At 38.1% G+C, this 19378-nt stretch overlaps 2 protein-coding genes across 2 annotated transcripts in view; both read left to right on the forward strand.

Annotated features, from left to right (window-relative positions):
* The first annotated feature begins 1894 nt into the window (after positions 1 to 1894).
* FPGT (fucose-1-phosphate guanylyltransferase) lies at positions 1895 to 7107 on the forward strand. The gene is made up of 4 exons (XM_084527488.1): positions 1895 to 2195; positions 2318 to 2485; positions 3759 to 3851; positions 4559 to 7107. The coding sequence occupies exons 1-4, from the start codon at positions 1991 to 1993 to the stop codon at positions 6010 to 6012; spliced, it is 1920 nt and encodes a 639-aa protein (XP_084383614.1). The 5' UTR covers positions 1895 to 1990; the 3' UTR covers positions 6013 to 7107.
* Positions 7108 to 13409: 6302 nt separating this feature from the next.
* Positions 13410 to 19378, forward strand: part of LOC311440486 (serine/threonine-protein kinase TNNI3K) — a 60407-nt gene continuing 54438 nt past the window's right edge. Inside the window, exons 1-4 of the mRNA XM_084527487.1 lie at positions 13410 to 13602; positions 14208 to 14316; positions 16746 to 16831; positions 18366 to 18463. Coding sequence (XP_084383613.1) covers positions 13563 to 13602; positions 14208 to 14316; positions 16746 to 16831; positions 18366 to 18463 — 333 coding nt within the window. The 5' untranslated portion in view covers positions 13410 to 13562. The remainder of the gene's footprint in view (positions 13603 to 14207; positions 14317 to 16745; positions 16832 to 18365; positions 18464 to 19378) is intronic.

A 19378-nucleotide genomic window follows, 5' to 3' on the forward strand; every position in this document is an offset into this window, starting at 1 on the left:
ATCTGCAAGATTTATTATGGCATCTGCTACTGTCCTGGAATAACCTAAATTCTCCTGTGAGGAATAAACAGTAAGCTCAATTCTTCACTTGGAGGCTTTCCAGTATAACAGCTCTAAAAAAATATATTCCAGTTGTTTGCGAAAATATTTCAGTTATACATACTGCCAACCATTAGTCTGTTCAAACAAACAAATAAAAAAGGAGCTAAAAAAGATGCTTCTACAGATGATCGACTAGCCGTATGTGTTGCCATTTGATGGTTCATCTATTCATTTCTTTATTCCCATTATTCATTTAGTCATTTCCCGTAAGTAACTGAATATCAGGAAGGATTCCTCAGCAGGTCAGATCTCTGCCTTCACATCGTGCCTCGTAGTGGGTCTGCACTGCCTGGATCTCCTATGAGAAACTCAGGGTGAGGCGAGCCTTTCCCTCTGGGGCAGCTCCTGAACATATATGGCAGCCTCTGCTCTGCCATACACTCCTGGCACTACAGCCCTGTTGCTTTGCAACACTGGCGACACATTCAGGATTCATTAAACTAGATCCTGTTCTCACCACATCCCCCCTGCAACTGTGTGTCCTGGGAGCTTCTCACAAAAAAAAAAAAAAAAAAAAATCCACAGCAGTCTGAACACTGCCACCCTTGCTGAGATCCAAGCCCTGTTCTACCTTCCCTGGACAGGAACTTCCTGCCAACACTAACTGTTTAACTAAAAATACTGTTGTGCTACCAACATATTTTATTTGACATATTGCATTCCAGAGGGTAATACAAAGTAATTTGCTCTTGGCATATTTTCTCACCGCTTACATTTCATTTGCTCCACCAAATGTTCATACACACATACAATGAGTTGTGTGTTAATCCATCATCTCCACTCCACACAGGGACTGCAGACTAGGCTGTATCTAAGGTTGTTTACACCAGAAACTGAAGAACAAGGGAGGGCTAGCATTATCAGATAGGAGGTGAGATATTCAGCAAGTCAACAAAGTGTTTTCTGCTATTTGTGAAGACACTTTTCATAGAGAAATGCAACTTGGGGATTTATACTTAAGTTAAAATATCGGTGTAAACAGTTTTGCTATTACAAAATCTCTCCTGGGATTCTTTACTATGCACAGTGAATTATAGAATCATATAATGGTTTGGGTTGAAAGGAACCTTAAAGCTACCCAAATCCCATCCAGCCTGGCCTTAGGCACTGTCAGGAATGAGGCATCCACAGCTTCTCTGGGCAGCCTGGGCCTCGCTACCCTCGTAGTACAGAATTTGTTTCTAATGTCTAATTAATCTAAGTCTACCCTCTTTCATTTTAAAACTTTTATCCCTTGTCCTATCACTACACCCCAAGTCCTGTCCTCCCCAGCTTTCCTGTAGCCCCTTTTGGGGATGGGAAGGCCACTATAACATTTCCCTGGAGCCTTCTCTTCTCCAGGCCGAAAAGCTCCAGTTCTCTCAGCCTGTTTTCCTAGGAAAGATGCTCCAGCCCTTTTTGGCCCTCCTCTGGACAGTCAGTCCTTCATTTCAGGGGACAAATACAGTATAGATGAAAAACGAGTATATCCTGGAATCGATTATGAGATTAACAGATCCTAAACTAGTACTAGTTAAAGTATGAATAAGCATTAATCTGAAATAAGTACAAAAAGAATGATTACCATGACTACTTGGATTCAGTAACAGACTTTGATTATTTTAGGGAGTGCAAACAGGTATTTTAGGAAGTCTTGATAAAGATCGGAAGCTAGAACAAAAATGCATGACACGCATCACATGAAGTCCCAAACTGAAAGAGCAGTGAAGTATTTATTCATTTAATCTTCTGCCAGCAGTCTGCAGACATAGAACAAGAACTATGGATTTTTGGCCACCTTTTTTTATTAGAAAAATAAAAAATCCTTAATTCTTTTAAGTAGCTGTTTTTCAGGACGTCCTGCAGTGCTTCGGGAGCTACTTTTACGGTAGGATTTACACGCGGTGAGATGTCAGGAGCTCGGGCCCAGCAGCCGAGCACCAGCGCTGCCCTCGCCCGCCGCCGGGCCGCTCCCATCCCGGCTCTTCCGCCTAGGCCGCAGCGGCGGCGGGCGGGGCGCGGCAGCATGGCGGCGGCGGCGGCGGCGGGCGAGCGGAGCGCGGCGCGGCGGGAGGCCACGGGGCGGCGGCTGGCGCGGTTCGCCGCGCTCCGAGGTGGGACGGGCGGGGGGGCCGGGCCGGGGGCCGCGGGGGTGGGCAGCGCTTGGGGCCCTGGGCGGCGGGAGGCGGGCCCGGCCGCGGCGCTGCCCCTGAGGGGAGTCGCGCTCCTTGGGCAGGCAGAGCCGTGCGGCACGGGGAGTTCTGGGACCTCGTGGCCATCACCGCCGCCGACGCGGAGCAGGAGCGGGCGTTCCGGCGGCAGCTGGCCGCGAAGCTGGCGAGAGGGGAGCTGCCCCGCGGCGTGCGGTACCACGTCTTCGCGGATCCACCGGGACCCAAGATCGGTGCGCATCTCACGGCCGGCGGTCTCGGCGGGGAGCGGGGTTTGTCGGGCGGCCCGGGGGCGGGAGGGTGGCTCCCGCTGCGGAGGCACGGAGGGGCCCGTGGGCTCTGTCCCACCGAGCACGGGGCTGCTCGGACGCTGCTTCCTGCAGGTGTTGCTGCGTGAGTTGGGCTCGCTCAGTGCCCTCCGTGTGCATTCCGTTTTCTGCCTCCTCTAACCTGTGCTAATACAATTATGATCGCTTGCAGTCAGGCAGAAATCGGCATTGTGTTTAAGTGCTTTGACCGCTGTCTCTTGTAGTGGAAGGGCTCCAAAATCTGCTAAAACGTGAAGTATTATTCGGAATACAAATGTAGGTTCCACATCATCACATAGTATGTTATTTTGATTCACGTGCGCAGCTGCCAACATCACGGGTTTGGTGTTTTTTGGACTGTCTGTAAGTATATCTTGGCAATTAAAATTTCCATGGTGGTAACTGGGACTCTGTCACGTTGGTTTTGAGTGAGTGTGTGTTGATGATACCGTAGGGCACTCTTCTACATATAGAAAACAGAATGTCACTAACTCATGGTGTTTTTTTGTTTGGTTGTTAATTTTAATAAATCTCAGTAGTATATCAGCAGTATAAAATAGTAGGTAAGGATTCGTTTTCAGCAATCCAGCTGTTTTAAGTTGTAGAAGCACCAAAAAAAAATACCAAACAATTATACTTTTCCCTCATTTCCTTATTGCAAATGTCAAAAGTACTTTGGAAAGCTTGCATCAACTCACTCGTGAGTTTTTGTGTGACGTGTTTCATGCTCGAGCCAATTTTTTCAGTGAAGTTATGGCCTACAGGAATGATGAAACACTTCAAATGCTGAGGTTATTCAGAGAAGGAATAAGAGGAAAAAGCACGTCTTTTCACAAGACCTGCCTGTTCGAGGTGCCCTTCACTTTGAGTGCAGAGTTTCCTGAGTGAGTGTCCATCATCTTTGTATGATTCTGTCAACTGTGGTGCAGTAGAAAGACTGTGCTGTCAGAACTGGTTGAGGAAATTTCAGATGGATATCTGTGCATCCATTTACAGTTTGTTAAAAAAATTATCTCTGCAGTCACAAGGACTTTTAAAAAACAAATGACAGCTTATTTTCTACAGCAGAATGAATCAACATTTAAAAAACAATACCTGATCACCCTACCACAGCACCAGACCCCAGGATGCTTCATGTGTCAGTTACATTTTTTATTGGTGTTCTTTTCAGCCGGTAATAAAATATTTCTTCCTTTAGGAAATGGTGGATCAACACTTCATGTTCTCCAGTGCTTAGAGAATCTCTATGGTGATAAATGGACTTCTTTCATTGTGCTGCTAATTCATTCTGGTAAATACTGTTTGTCATTTCACACTTTAAAATCATACCTTTTTTTTTTTTTTTTCCTAAATATGTTGGAAGGTAAGTAATAAGAGTTCTGAAATATAGTTCCCTTAGAAAAATAATCCCAAACATCGCTGATCCAATGTTTGAATTTCAGGTGAAATTTCTGGAGGTGTTGTTTTTTAAGCATTTGTTTTCAACACTTAAGTTGTTCAGTCAGTCAGTGGAGAAGAAAATGTAATTCAAAGTATCTAAATTAATCTTCTGCCTTGACATGCGAGTTTAAGCAGTCTGGTCTGCCCAGCGGAATCCTCATAAATACGTACAGAATGAATACTTATAGATTTAAAATTGCTTTGAGGCATTTTTTCGTTCTTCTTATTTTCAAGCAAAGAACAGGAGTCATTTGATTTAGTCACTTTAGTTAATAGACACATGGTTCAGATGCCAGCTCTGAAGCAAAGTAAAGGTACTGAAGTCAACCACTGTTTAAGTAAAAGCTACTTAAGGCACACTAATTTTTAGACATAAGGTCAGATCTGCATTGAGAAATGTTTAAGAATAAGGATGATTTTTTTAAAAATCTGACATTTTCTAAGGAATACATAGTATATGATCAAGCTATGTAGCTGTATAGGTTTTGTTTATGCTTGTTTACACTTTCTTAAGAACTGTATATATACTTTGTAATTACAAATGTCTTTTTTTTCCAGGTGGTTATAGTCAACGTTTACCAAATGCAAGTGCACTGGGGAAGATTTTCACAGCTTTGCCTCTTGGTGATCCTGTTTACCAGATGTTGGAGCTTAAGCTTGCTATGTACATTGATTTTCCCAGTCACATGAAACCAGGAATTCTCATTACTTGTTCAGATGACATAGAACTTTACAGCACTGGCGTTGCAGAAACAATCACATTCGATAAACCTGGATTTACCGCTTTAGCTCACCCTTCAGATTTGACAATTGGGACCACTCATGGAGTGTTTGTTTTAGATCCATCCAGTTTTTCAGGAAAAGGAGGACTTGAATACACATCTTGCCATCATTTCCTACACAAGCCTGATATTGAGACAATGCGCCAGTGTGGTGCGGTACGTGTAAGAAGAAAAAATTGTTCTCAGCCATGTTCCTCTGGAGACCACAGTGACTCAGAAATGGACTCAGAGTGTGTGTATACAGACAGTATATTTTACATGGATCATAGCATTGCAAAACAATTATTGGTATTTTATAAGCAGATGGATACTCTTTGCTGTGAAATAGATGCATATGGTGACTTCCTTCAGGCCCTGGGACCTGGAGCCACTCAAGATTACACAAAAAATACAAGTAACATCACAAAAGAGGAGTCGCAGTTAGTAGAAGTACGGCAGAAGCTATATTCTATTCTGAAAGGAACTCCACTTAATGTTATAGTCTTAAACAACTCTAAGTTTTATCACATTGGAACTACTCAGGAGTACTTGTTTCATTTTACATCTGATAGCAAACTGAAATTTGAGCTTGATTTACTGTCTAAGGCCTTTAGCATCTTTTCAGACAAAGCTGAGACCTTGGATAGATCAGCAAGTATCATTCAAAGCATACTTGAGCCTGGGTGCCTTATAGGACCTGGATCCGTTATTGAATACTCTAGAATTGGACCTGAAGTCTTAGTAGGGAAGAACTGCATTATTAGTGGATCCTATATAAACTTGAGAGTAGACATACCTTCAAACTGTTTCCTGTGTTCATTGAGTATAAAAATTGATGATCAAGTAAAGTATGCAAGTATGGTATTTAGTGTAGAAGATGACTTGAAAAAGGGTGTGAAATTGCTTTCAGATATATATTCACTACAATTTTTTGGAGTCAGCTTACTAGAATGCTTGGACCTTTGGGGTGTGCAGGTTTCAAACCAGCTCTTCTCCAGTGATAATACACAGTTTGGGTTGTGGACTGCTAGGATTTTTCCTGTTTGTTCTAGTTTAAGTGAATCAGTTAGAATGTCATTAAACATGTTACATTCTGTGGAGCACAAGTCAGCTTTTAAATTGCAGGGCTTTAAGCTGCTATCTGTTGAAGAAATGCTCTCCTGCAAAGATGTAGAAGATATGTTGAAATTCAGGAATCAAATTTATGATGAAATCTGTCTACAAAGACAAAAAGAGAAACCTGATTTGTAGAAGGATTGGTACTTGGAAGAAATTTCCCGTCTTTCATTGTGGATAATGTGTTACTTCCCAGATTGTAATAATCATAAGGAAAAAGTACACAGATCTCATTGGCTCTAGCAGCATGGTATAGTTCAGCAGTAATTTATGTTTCTCCCTGTTTGTACTGCCTTTTTACAATAGTGTTTCAAATCAGTGTAGGTAAATTGATTTTTTTTTTAATCGGGACATCCTATCGAAGCATTAATGATTTTTTTCTTTTTTTTTTTAATGTTGTAATTTTTTGTACTTACTGTTTTTCATCAGAGAAAAAGTATTTGCATGAGAAATCAACCTTTCCCTTATGAGTAATAACACTGGGGTTAATACCTGCCATCAAGACATGTCAATTTTTTGTAGAAACATAGAATATCCACAGTTGGAAGGGACCTGCAAGGATCTTAGGGTCTACATATGTCCAAGAGCATTGTCTAAACACTTGAACTCCAGCAAGCTTGGTGCCATGGCTGCTTTCCTGGGGTGGGGATTGCTGTTTAATTATTTGGGAGGTGTTAGATTGAGTGGGCAGCTATCAACTTTTTGTTATCCACAGAGATACTGGTACATGTCACGGGCAAATTTGCATTTCTGTAAATGAACTGTCATAGTCCTTGGAATGATACTTAATCCTTATGCAGACCAGTGGACTAAACAGAGAGATGAAGTATTTTGAGTGGTACCACAATGCACATCTTTGGGGAAACAGATAATATTACCTACCCTGTAATAAAGGTAAACAGAAATCTTCTGTTTTCTATTGCTCCATCTAGCTCCATATTCTGTTTTAGGTTGTGGCACCACAAAAATGCTATTCACAGAGAGCATACAAGCCTATGTATTCATTCATATTATTTTCAACAGTTCATTACATAAGCAATCAGTCCATGCATTTGTAATACTAGGTGAAAAAAGGTTTGCACAAAGTTTATATTCAGATAAATCATTTATTTTTAGTATGTCTTCTGTAATGACTGCTTTTTTATTTTTTCCATTTCACATTATTAAGAACATGTTGTGTATTCTGTAACCATAATTTGACAGCAACATAATGCATCTTTTTCTCTTGCATTTATCAGTGGGTTTTCATGTTTCATTTCATGCTGTATAGTCTCCTTTTTAATGGAAAAAGAAATTGATCCTTAATTCTCTCAAAGTCAGGATTCAATTTAGCTTCTCTTTTTTGAGCCACATTGGTGGTTTTACCTTGCTGGGCAGCTGAATTCCACCATAACCACACCCTCACTCCCCCTCCTCAGAACAAGTGGAGAAGAAAGTATTCCGGAAAGAAAAAAAAATTTAAAAAATTAAAAAAGAGAAGAAAAAACTCACAGGTTGAAATAAGAATAATTTAATAAAGGGGAAGGGAAGAGGGAAAAAAAAAAGCCTCACAAAAGCAGAGAGGAAAAAAAATTATTCTCTGCTTCCCATCAACAAGCAATGTTCAGCCATGTCCCAGGAAGCAGGGCCTCAAAAGGTGTAGTGGTTGTTTGGGAGGACAGTCGTCTTCACAATGGGAGCCTCCCCTCTCCCCCCCCCTTTCCCACATCTTATTGAGTGTGACACTACATGGCATGGAATATCCCTTCGGCGGGTTTAGGTCAGCTGCCCTGGTGATGTCCCCACCCCACCTGCCCACCCCCAGCCTGCTGGTGGTGTGGGGGAGTGGGGGTGGTTTGGAGGGAGTCTTGATGCTGTGCCAGCACTGCTCAGCGACACACGCAATGCTGGTGTGATACCAGTGCTGTTCCAGCTCCAGGTGCCAAGTACGGCACTGTATGGGCTGCTGCAGGGAAAGTTAACTCCATCCCAGCCAGGGATGTACAGGCATTCTGGAGGTTAGCTCTGTTTGCTTTACTGAACTAGTCTGATTTCTGGGGACTCCATCTTCAGTGTGCTGTCAGAGATAGGACACCTATTCAACTTGTCGGTTCTGTTGCTACTTGGAGTGTGAGATTCTTTTTGTTATCCAAAACATTCCCAGAAACTAACTGCTACTGTTATTTTATCATTCCAGGTTCCCTATCACTTCGGGATACCTGAAATTCTCTCAGCATACCTATGTGTAACAGCTGCATAATAACTAACAATAGACTGCAGCAGATCCTTTTCAGAGGTCTGGCATTGAGCTTTGGTTTTGGTCAGTTCTTCTTATATCCATATGTATCCTGTTAACACTTCAGGTTTCTCCTAGAGAATAATGTTGTTTTCACTTCTCTTTCCACATTTTGCAACCCATTGAAAATTTCTCTCTTAAAACTGCAAGTTCTATTTATGAACAATTTGAGTGCTCTGATGTTTCTAAGCACTTGTAAAGCTGATAATTTAATCACATTAGCAAAATATCCTGTGTTGAGTTGCTTCAGAAGGAAGAAGAGGTTTGGATTATAATCAAAGGGGAAAATATGCCAAATCAGGTAGTAATTTGGCCTGCTTTTCGAAGTCACTCTTATTTTAATGCTCAGTATTGTAGAGAAGGACAAATATTATCTGATTTCTTTTTATAAAGCTTCCCATAACTTCATTATAACAGTGTTTATCTCCCTGCTTACTGAACTCCCTAATGGCATCTTTCTTATGCCATCTACAAGGTAGTAAGTACCATGTATTGATTTCATTGCTGAAAGCAACCAGGGTATAAATGGAAAATGGATTTGCTTCTGACACATAAGTAATGGGGAAAAAAGTAACAATAAAAGTATACTCACTAAACATTTTTGCATAGTATTGGGGTAGATATGATGAAATGCAGCTGGTGTGGTCTTATAGGCAGTGTTCCTTCCCAGCAAACACAAATAAGGAAGGAGGGGAGAACTGGCTAAAGTCTTATACTGTCATGGTTGGCACCTGGGTCAACAAGCTGCCTCTGTCAGTCCACCAAGTGCACAAGGAAAAGAAGGAGGTGTTGGAGTATTTATCTCTCAGAATTCCTTTCTCGGAGTGCTTCTGACCTTCCCTGAACCACTCAGATGTGCTGGACCAGCTGCAGGCCAGAAAAGTAAGAAATGACTGCCTCTACTCACAGTCTGCACAAAATGTTATCCTCTGAGACATGCTAGCTAATGCTGTTATAATTGAATAAGCATATATTTGACCTTCCAGGTAAGAAACATTTCTCTGCATTAAGTCTTTATGCCATTCCACACTTTCCTTCTGCAATAAATATTCTTATCTAAAATTGTCAAAAGACACACAGTGAAATTTAACAGTAAGATAATTGTTCTTAGAGAGTTTGTGAAGTCTCCTTCTCTGGAAATATTCAAAACCCGCCTGGATGCCATCATGCTCAATGTGCTCTAGGTTATCATGTTCAGCAGAGGGGTTGGACTAGATGATCTTCAGAGGTCCCTTCCAACCTTGGCCATTCTGTGATTCTGTAATTCAGGGATTGCTGGTTTCTAATACCAGATTCAGAAAATGACTTACTGTGGAATCCTGGCTTACAATTTTCCTCCAGTCTGATTAATAAAGGATACAATACTGAAAATGACAGGTAAAACTTTATAAGGACCGGAGGCATCTATTGAAACCTGGAGTTCAATTTTGAGGAAAGCTTGTTGAGTTCCCTAGCTGGATGCAGAATTTCTGTGGGCCTCTAGATCACCACCTGTCTTCATCTATCCTGAAGAACAACTGAGGCTGGATGAATGTTTAATCATTTTACTCGTCAGCTTTCTTTATTCAATTAGTTTTGCTCTGTTGTGCAATAATAGGCCTCATAATGAACATCATCTTAATGATTTCCCTGTCTGCATGCTATAATCGACAGAGATTTAGCCATACTGTATTTATTATATTATGAAATTTGAGAGAAGGGGATTATTTCAGTAAGCTTTTAGGCAGGAAATTGAAATCAGAGCAATTGGGCGCTTAAAAAAGAACACAAGGGAAGGCAACTTTTGGGGAACTGAGTTAAGAAAGAAAGTTCCATCATTTGGATCTCAAAAGAAATGTGCTTAACTTGGACAAGGAGTTAGTGCTGCTCAGCATTTCCAGCTTCATGTTCCTAAATCGCTGATATAATAGATTCATTTTCTCCTCTCTGCGCATGTGGAAGATTAATCCCTGTGCAAATGCCACTGTAGTTTTGTGATAACAAAAATAGCAGTACTAGTCTTCTGTACACTTCTTTTAATCCACTGTCACATGGAAGCTGTTGTAAAACACCCATTTCATTATGTGGACTATAGAGCTCCTTCTGCTTTATTTTTGTAATAACATGTTTTATTTTAATGTCCATTTCATTTTCTGTGACATCTGAATGTTACCAAAATTACATGGAAGTGTACAGGAGCAGCTTACAGCCTCTTTAAGTAAATAATAGATATGAATATGTTCTAATTAATTTGAAATAACGATAATTTCAAAAGACTTCATCCTGTAGTGCCTCCCTAAGAAGGACACTTAAACCCAGAAATGGAAAAAGAATTTTGCACATAGTACCCTGTGAGATTGGACATGACAGCTGCACATTCCAAACATACAGGCAAAATGAAATAAAACCTCTAAAAAACAATCAAATGAATTTGTACACCTGAATACTCTGTAAATATTACATTTGAATACAATAAAAAAAAATTGCTTTTGACATATTAGTGCTACTTGTATACATGTTAATTATACATGTTAATTGCCTAACACAATAGTAGATGTAGTTACTCCTTTTTTGGTTGTTTGCAAATAGTTAACAGGTTCTGCATTTTTTAATTTTTCTTTTTACCCAGATATTCAATTATTCTGCAACTGGTTGTCAGGGACAATGATGTGAGTGTTTCAAGAATTCACCAGTTAATTGTTTTCAGAAGTGTAATACTGATGAACTAAACGGTTTTGTTGACTCCACTGCCTCACCGCATTATCCTCCCTTGCTGTAGTTTCCAGTCAAAAGCTGATCTTCCCTGAGCATCCATATGAGTTACTCTCAACCAGTGTCTCTATGAATGAGCATTCACGTACTCACATTTGCAAACAGTGAATAAAAGTATAGTATAGAAGCTGATGATTATTTTTTTCCCTAACTTCCTGATGTAGAAAGAATTAGAGAACAAATACTATGCCAGTTATTTGCATCTTTCAAAGCCAATAATTTTACATCTGTCTCATGAAATTTAAATGCTATTACTTTACAATGCTGTTGTAGTGTAATGCATTTTCTGCTCTTCAACCCATGGCTTCTTACCTCACCTCCCACCTCACCTTTATGCTTCTGGCTTTGCTTCACTTTGCCTTGCCTTGCATTTAGCTGCTGTTAAAAGCCTTTTCCCTCTTAGCAGTGGCCCATCAGCTGCAGGCCTGCAGACAGCAGTGCTGTGCATGGCGCTGACAGCAGCCCTGGGATGTCCCCCATGGGCAGCACGAGCTGCAGCACCAGAGCCAGCCAACAAAGTGGGATCCCTGGGCCAAGGAGCTGCCATGGACCTGTTTCAGACTATCCTATGATTTCTACCTGAGCTGACAAATTTCCAGTTATTTGACAATCTAAGGCAAAATTCCTTGAGATTGAAAGTGTCCTGCATGAATGAATCACAAAATGCTCAGAAACCTCCATTAATGTAAAAAGAAAAAAAGTTTGTCACTGAGTTCCTTAATCCAGACCATGGAAATAGATGTGTGCTGGGGTGTCCTGGCAGGCCTTTTTACCATAGCACACTAACAGGTAGGGGAGGTGGCCAAAAACTTGTCTTGGGCTGCACAGCCATGGCTGCCTTTCAGAAATTTGAAGAAAAACAAACATCACTAAGCTAATAAAAGCAGTGGGAGAGCAGACACCCTTTGCTGTGCTGTATTTACAGCTCTTCTGGTTGCTTGGCAACCGGATGAGGAGTATCAGTTAAGAGGCTGGTGCCTTTTTGCAAATATTTGGTTGCATATCACAGGGCATATTGTCAAAACAGTTCAAAGTCTTCTGAAATATATCCATGGTTTTATGTGTAAATCAGTGCAAATAAATGGATGAGCTCGTGATGTGTCAGGAACTATCACAGAAGTGCAAGTTTGTTTATAGAGGGATGCAGCAAGTTGAAGATCTTATGTATGTGTATTATATTTACATATCTTCTTGCCTGAAATCCTTAACAGAAAACTAAACAGAATAGTTGCCAAGGTCAATCAACAGACTTTAAACATATATATGCATATATATATACGTACATATATCAACATACACATACATAATGTATATATCAAATACATTTTAAAAAGCAATAAAAGAAGGAAAAGAGACAGATACAGAAAACAGCATAAATCCTAAAATGGGCTGAGAAAATGAGTTTAAAGTGGTTCCATTTGATAGGAAACATAGGTAAATGGATATGAAAGGGATAAACAACAGATGAGCACACCTGAACTAACCAGATTACCAAGGAGATACAGTTTATGTGAGTGAAAAGCAATTCTATTTTGTAATTAATCAGTCTTCTCTTTGGGTTCTTAAGAGGAAGAATCATATGTGCACACAGTCTAGATTCATTGTGTCACGGTTTGTTTGTGTTTGTGTTGAGCTCTGTTCACTGTTCAACCTAGCTGGATCATGTTTTTTCCTATATTTTTGTGACATTGTGTGCAAACTAATATACTAACAAACAGGACAAATTAGATTGAGCACAGCATTTATTTATGTACTTATATAGATCCTGGCCCTCAGCTGCCTTGTCCATGGTCTACTTAGAATGTGAGGAAAGCAGCTCAGATACCTCCTCCTCCATTTCTGGGGAAATACTATCTGGAGCAGGAACCGCAGCACAACAAACTCAGGAGTCTCCTTCATTCTTAGTAAGTCTGAAAGAGGTACCAGCCTAGTTTTCTCCAGGCTAAGTCTTTCATTAGCAGTCTGATGGACATGTTAGCCTGTAGAGTTGATGCTGCCTGTGGTTGTGAAGGGGCTGGAACTCTGTGGTGGTTCTTTACATAAGGACAGAAGAATGCCAAGTAAACATACTGAATTCCTGACAGCAAACTCATTTTGTAGTTTAATTCAGTGAGACTTTCTTGGCATAGCAACATGTACAAATATTACTTAAGTGCAAGAAGTCAGTACTCTCTGATATGATACAATTTACACTTCATGACTATAATACCCAGAAGTTCCAAAGCCATTCTGTATGTTACAATACATTTTAATGTTAAGAGTTGAGATCATCTCTAGCCTCTTTAAACTAAGCATGCCTTGGGGATCCTGAAAGTATGCTTGGGAGTCAGCTTCATAAATTCCTTTTTCCGTACAAAACTGGGAGCAAATCACCTCCTTCCCACCAGTTTTAGGTATTCGACAGATGGACACAAATATTTCTGTTGAAACAGACAGTAGATATTTAAACAAGCTGATTAGGTACCTTTATTATTTTTTTTACACTTGACAGCACACACTGCTTTGCTCTGTGTCATTGTTGCATGACATTCCATTTGGCGCAGGGTTTATTTTTAGCCAGAGACTATCAAAGTATTTTTCAGTGGGACTGTCACTGCTCTTGAACAAGGAATCGTATTACTGCAAGACTTTGCTGAAACAAAGAAGATACATTGAACAAATGGGAAATTATAAATCTAGACCAACCCAAACTTGTACTGGTAATTAATGTTGGCTTTTTTAAATACAATATACCATACCTCCATCTACAAGAAACAAATCATATTTGATGAAATAACTCATTGCTAATTTACTCTTGAGTTCACGGATAAGGTGTTATATTGTTAGTTTACACTGAATAATCCAAATCATATATGCAGTCTGTAAAAGTCTTTGTGCTATCATGTAAGATCATATTAGCTTAATTTATTGTATTGATTTAACTCATAATTCATTAGAAAAACCTTAAAACTTTGGTCTTTCTATGCTGTGTGTCTGTGCTAAGATTTAGGTAATAAGAATTGAAAAATGCAACCTATGGTTAAAGTTTTTTTTTGTACAAATTAAAAATTATTCTGATAAGGATTCATATGTATTAGCTGTCTATGAAATCGGTCTATATGTATCTATGTGGGTTGTAGCAAGAATGATTTAATGGCTGTCACATTGTAATTAAACTTTCTTACTTCAATAGAAAAATATATGAAATAGTGTACAATTGTGTGTTTAAAATTTAGTGTTTTGGTTAGTGGTACATTCAGATTTCAGTTCCTGGTTTTTGTATGTTTTGAAGGTTTCACGAGTCGGTCTTTTTTGTTGTTGCTAGATGAATGGAAGAAGAAAGTTAGTGAATCATATGCTATAATCATAGAACGATTAGAAGATGACCTGCAAATCAAAGAAAAGGAGCTGGCAGAACTGAAGCATGTTTTTAGGTAAAATATTCAGGAAACCTGCTTATGAATGCCTTTCAGATGAGTATTTGCTATTAAACAATATTTTGAGGTTCATGTGTTTTCTTATGGAAGGAGCCTGTTCTTTAGTGTATTTCTTGGAATATGTCCTTACAGTTGTGGGTAAAAGTCTCAGGACAGTACCAGAACTAGTGGCTGTTAATTACTAAATCAACATTTTGTAGCAAACATCTATATGGTTTTGTAAACAAATTAGGTTTAATGGTATGTCTAATTTTATTATGTACTTTAAGTTTTGTTGTGTGTTTCTTTAGTCAGGAACAGGAATTAAGTAAAAAATCTTAAACACTTAAGCAAATTGTCTTCCAGAAGTGAATTTCAAATTTATAACTGCAGTCACTTTCTCAGGACATCACATGCTAATAACCGTGTTTACCCAACAAAGTAACATACCTACATGTTCATCACCTGAAAAGCTCAAATAGAGAAAACACCCATCCCATTGACTATGAATAAGTTAATTTAAGAAAATTATCTGGTAAATAATTTCAGATATCAAAGCAACTTGAAAAAATAGAGGATTCTAATCAGAATACATCACAAACTCAAAATAAATAAATAAATAAATAGATAAGGTGATGCAAATTATGCATCTTGGTCAATTTCAGCTAGAATAACTGTCACTGTTTGAGCTTGTTAATTGAAGGAAGTCATTGGGCTTGATTTTGTTATATGCTGACGATTTTGGCTGTGATCCGGTAAGATACTTCAGCACTTCCCTAATTTTAAGCCTGTTTAGTAGTAATTATCTTCACAAACTGTAGCCAGAGTACTCATTATTTTAGAAAAGCAAAACAGTTGCGATACACTCAAAATTGAGATACACCATATAGAGATATAGCATATAGGTGAAAGTGCTTAATTCCTGTATTAGATAAAAGAAACAAGAAACAGCAATTTCAAGGCTAGTAGATCCGTTGCAGCAGAGTTTCTCGGTCCATCTTGCCAACTGAAGCAAGTCTCTTTAAGATATCAGCCAAACTCTTCTTCTTAGATAAAGAGCACTGCTCAGAGAAATGGTGGACACTGGTTATGTTGTACTGACAAGGCTTTATTATTATTATTATTAGCCAGGAACCAGACAGATTTCTAAAATATCTGTAATCCAAAACTGGCCTATTAAAAACAAAAAGAAAAAAAAAAAAGTTTTCTACAGTAGCAGTGGTTATTTTCTGAAAACTTCTTTTCTCTGAAGTATCAGAAAAAATAAGTGATTCCCCCCTCCCTCCTCCCCAGTAAGTTTTATTTATTAAAAGAAGTTAGGACTAAGAAACAGGATAGCTGTTAGAAGATAAGTAGAAGATGCTAATTTGCCTGATTGAAATCAAATAAGTAGCTATTAAAATCCCTGCCATGAAAGATTTGGAAGGTAAATAAAACAAATTTTTCAAAGCCCAGCAGAGGAAAGAAATGTCATTAGCCCCACTTTACATTGAGGGAATATATACACGTCAATGGGTAAATTGTTTGGGGGGGAGGGGAGAGGGGAGCGCAGGGAAGCACAGCTGCAATAGTGAAAAGTAAATTTATAAAAGTCAATCTACAAGTAGCATGGCACCTGTCATTTCTTGTATAAAAGTTGCCCCTGTCCTATTCCTATATCTCAGAGTTAGTAAAGCAATGATTTACTAAGAAGACCACCCTAAAAATAAAAAGTGAGAATTTCATTTCTCTAAAACATGCAATTGTGTCCTCCGAAAGGAATTAGGAGGAGACCTAGAATTCCTAAACTTCCACTGAGGTCTTCAGATTCCCAGACAAACCTACTACTTGGTTCTCCTAATTGCTGATGCTTGAGCATGTCTGAAAATACCAAATGTTCCCAAAACAAATACCCCTTCTCTTGCCCCAGTATTTCTGATTCAGAGGAAGGACTGGATTTGGATGAAACCAGACCTTAAATGCTGGTAATTCATGTACAGTAGTAATCTGGGGATTCTGACAGCTCCATTCAATGCTATCAGAAATGAAAAGCCTATGTATGATTCTTAATAATGTTACAGCTACATGTGTAAGATTTAAACGAGTGTATGTGCTTCTGTAGTTCTTTCATATAAATATTTAAATATAAATATTTAATGATTTTATTGTGTTTCTGAGATATCTTTTGGAGAACATAGACTTACTTCCTGAAAAGCTTTTTATTTTTTATTTTTTATTGTTCAGAAAACAATCAAAGTTAGCCACTAACTTAATTTACTGAAAGATATTTCTGGACTACTGACTTGATATCAGTAAAGTATTTCTATATTTACAGAGTGCAAACTGGGTCTAAATTCAGCACTGTGTCTCCACAAAATTCCACTGAGATTTCCCTTTAAATGTTTTCCAAACAAAAGAAACTATGCTAAAAGATGAAAACAGTAATCTGTAAAAATCTTTTTCTTCAGCTCTGATGAAGCATTCTGCAAAGTCAATTTAAATTACCGCACAGAAAATGGCCTTTCTCTTCTTCATTTATGTTGCATATGTGGGGGTATGTATCTGAAATATGTTTATTAAGCATCTTATTTACCTGGTTATTATTTGTTCTATCTAATAACTGTCAGGAAGATTTTATCTTCAGTCAGTTTCCTTCTTTGTGTTGTCATTGCTGACACTTGGATAAGCATCCACAAGTATTGGAACACTATTTGCCAAGCTGGTTGAATCAAGTTACACCAAACCTTGTTGTAACTGATTCTTCAGTCCAAGAGAAGTTGTGATTGATAGTGTGGCATATTTTATTACAAATGTTCAATTATTTCAAAATTACTTACTATATTCATTAGTTAATCCATCCATATTCATCAGGTAGTATTTTCTACAATTATGTATTCTGTACATGACATAGATTTCAGGATAGAGAGCTAGTTTTAATTTTTTTTTTTGCAATACATAACACATTTATTTATTTTTTACATGTGTTTTTATACAACATATAGCCATTTTTCTAGTAAAATGTATATATATGTATTTTATATCAAAGTGATAAAAAGAATAACTCAAACGCTCTGTTGAAAAATATCAGCTGATAGGATTTTTGCAGATAACAAATCAGGGTATGCAAGAAAAGAATGCATGATGTCTTCTGGCATGTTCACAAATGCACGTTAAGTGTGTAATTTAATTAAGTGTGTAAATCTAACCCACACTGTTCCTTTGTTATCCACCTAGTGAGCCATTAGTTCATGAACAATTTTGCACTTTTTACATTTGCTGGGACAAGCAAAGAGAATTTTACCCTAAAATTTCAGCTCCACAAAATATGTACTAATAATATGCATAAATTATTTGCTCAATCTTAGTTAGATGTTATCATCAAGGAGGACTGGATCCTGCACTGTTGAACACCAAGTGGATCTTTACTCTTAATTTTAGAGAGTACAAGATCATATCTAAAGATGACATCAGTACTTGGTAACATTAGAGTAACTGGTGGGAATGATGAGAGGAAGTTTAAGAAAACATACACTATTAATTAATTAGCTAGAGTATGTGAGCATTTAGTTATTACAGCTGACATTGTCCTTAAATATAGTCATGATTATTCAAAAGGAAAAACATTTTTTGAGATCATCACTGCATCAGAAAAGTAGGAATAAAGCTACTTTCTCAAGCTGGTATTCATTATCATCCATCAGAAGTATCATTGTTATAATAATACTGTGTACAGAGGGATACCAAAGCTTCACTTCTGAAAGGATGTAGAGTTATGCGTCCGAGAAAACAGAGCTTCTGGAAGCATCTGTTAATTAATGGAATTCTTTGTAGCATAGTCTGGATGTTAAAAGAGAATTCTGTTTCTTTAGAAGCTCAACTTTCCTTAACCAATTCTTATTGAAGTATGAACAGTAAGCCACTTCACGGCCAGGTCCCAGTGTGTAAGGAGATGGTGCTTAATTCAATTTTAAGGGTGCAAAATTTTTATTACCTATTTCTCTTTGCTTTCAAACTCACACTGATGTTCCTTACTTCCACCTGCATGTTTTTTCTGTAAATAATTTTGATTTCCGATTTTTATTCTAAAGGTAACAAATCACATATTAGAACTCTTATGCTAAAAGGACTGCGTCCATCCAGACTAACAAGAAATGGATTTACCGCTCTGCACTTGGCAGCTTACAAGGTAAACTATTTTGAATAGAAGGTAAACTACTTCAAATAGAATTGATGAAAAGCAATCAGAATTGAGCAGTTTGAGATGTCTGAACTCTCAAGTTGAACTCTTTAATTGCTACTTCTAGTGAAAATATCAATTTCACATTTCCAATGAACAGGAAAATAACCTATACAGAGCACATGTACAGGAAATCAGCATTTATTTTTGCACTGTCATCCATGGGGATATGATGTTGCTTTAGAAATATTGATTAAATTATGCAATGCATCTCAGGATAGCGGATTATTATTTTTAACACTATAGCTATTAATAGAAATAATCTCAAAGGACTCTATTTTACAATTTCTCTGGTTTTTGATTCTTTTTTGTTGTTCTTCCTCAAGTTTCATGTGCCAATGTAATACTAATTTTCTTCACCATTATATTCATCTGTTAAGACTCAACAATACCAGTAGCAAGGAACAGAGCAAAGACTGCCTTTTTCAAAAGGGTTGTTATGATTCTTATTATGCAGATGGAGCATCTTGGAAAATTAATCCATCTACAGACTAGCTCCAGATCTACAAAAGCATTTAGCTTTTTAGAGCAAACTAAGATCAAATTTAGGAGTTTATATTCTAGACTACGTTGTTCAATCCTTATAACTTATAACATGCAACCTGTGTCTAAAACTATTTGATAGGAAAAGGGATATGAACTTTTTGCTGTCCATTATTATCAAAAATAAATTCCTAATAATTCCTGGAAATAGGAAAACCACTTCAGTATGAACAAATATTATACTTCCAAAGGCATATTTTAACTGCTGTTTCTCTGGCATTGATTCATTCTTGGCCTGAACTCATTTAGTGATTATTTCTGGGAGAAAGAGAGCAATAAGTTTGGAGCTTTTAGCCTCTCTTTTGTCCTTACATTGTGTAC

Source organism: Aythya ferina (assembly GCF_964211825.1).
Source record: "Aythya ferina genome assembly, chromosome: 8".
NCBI lineage: Eukaryota > Metazoa > Chordata > Aves > Anseriformes > Anatidae > Aythya > Aythya ferina.

Coding starts and splice junctions, on each gene's coding strand:
- FPGT (XM_084527488.1), top strand. CDS start 1,991: ATGTCAGGAGCTCGGGCCCAGCAGCCGAGCACCAGCGCTGCCCTCGCC. Junction 2,486..3,758: donor TCCACCGGGACCCAAGATCG/GTGCGCATCTCA, acceptor TTCTTCCTTTAG/GAAATGGTGGATCAACACTT. Junction 3,852..4,558: donor TGTGCTGCTAATTCATTCTG/GTAAATACTGTT, acceptor TTTTTTTTCCAG/GTGGTTATAGTCAACGTTTA.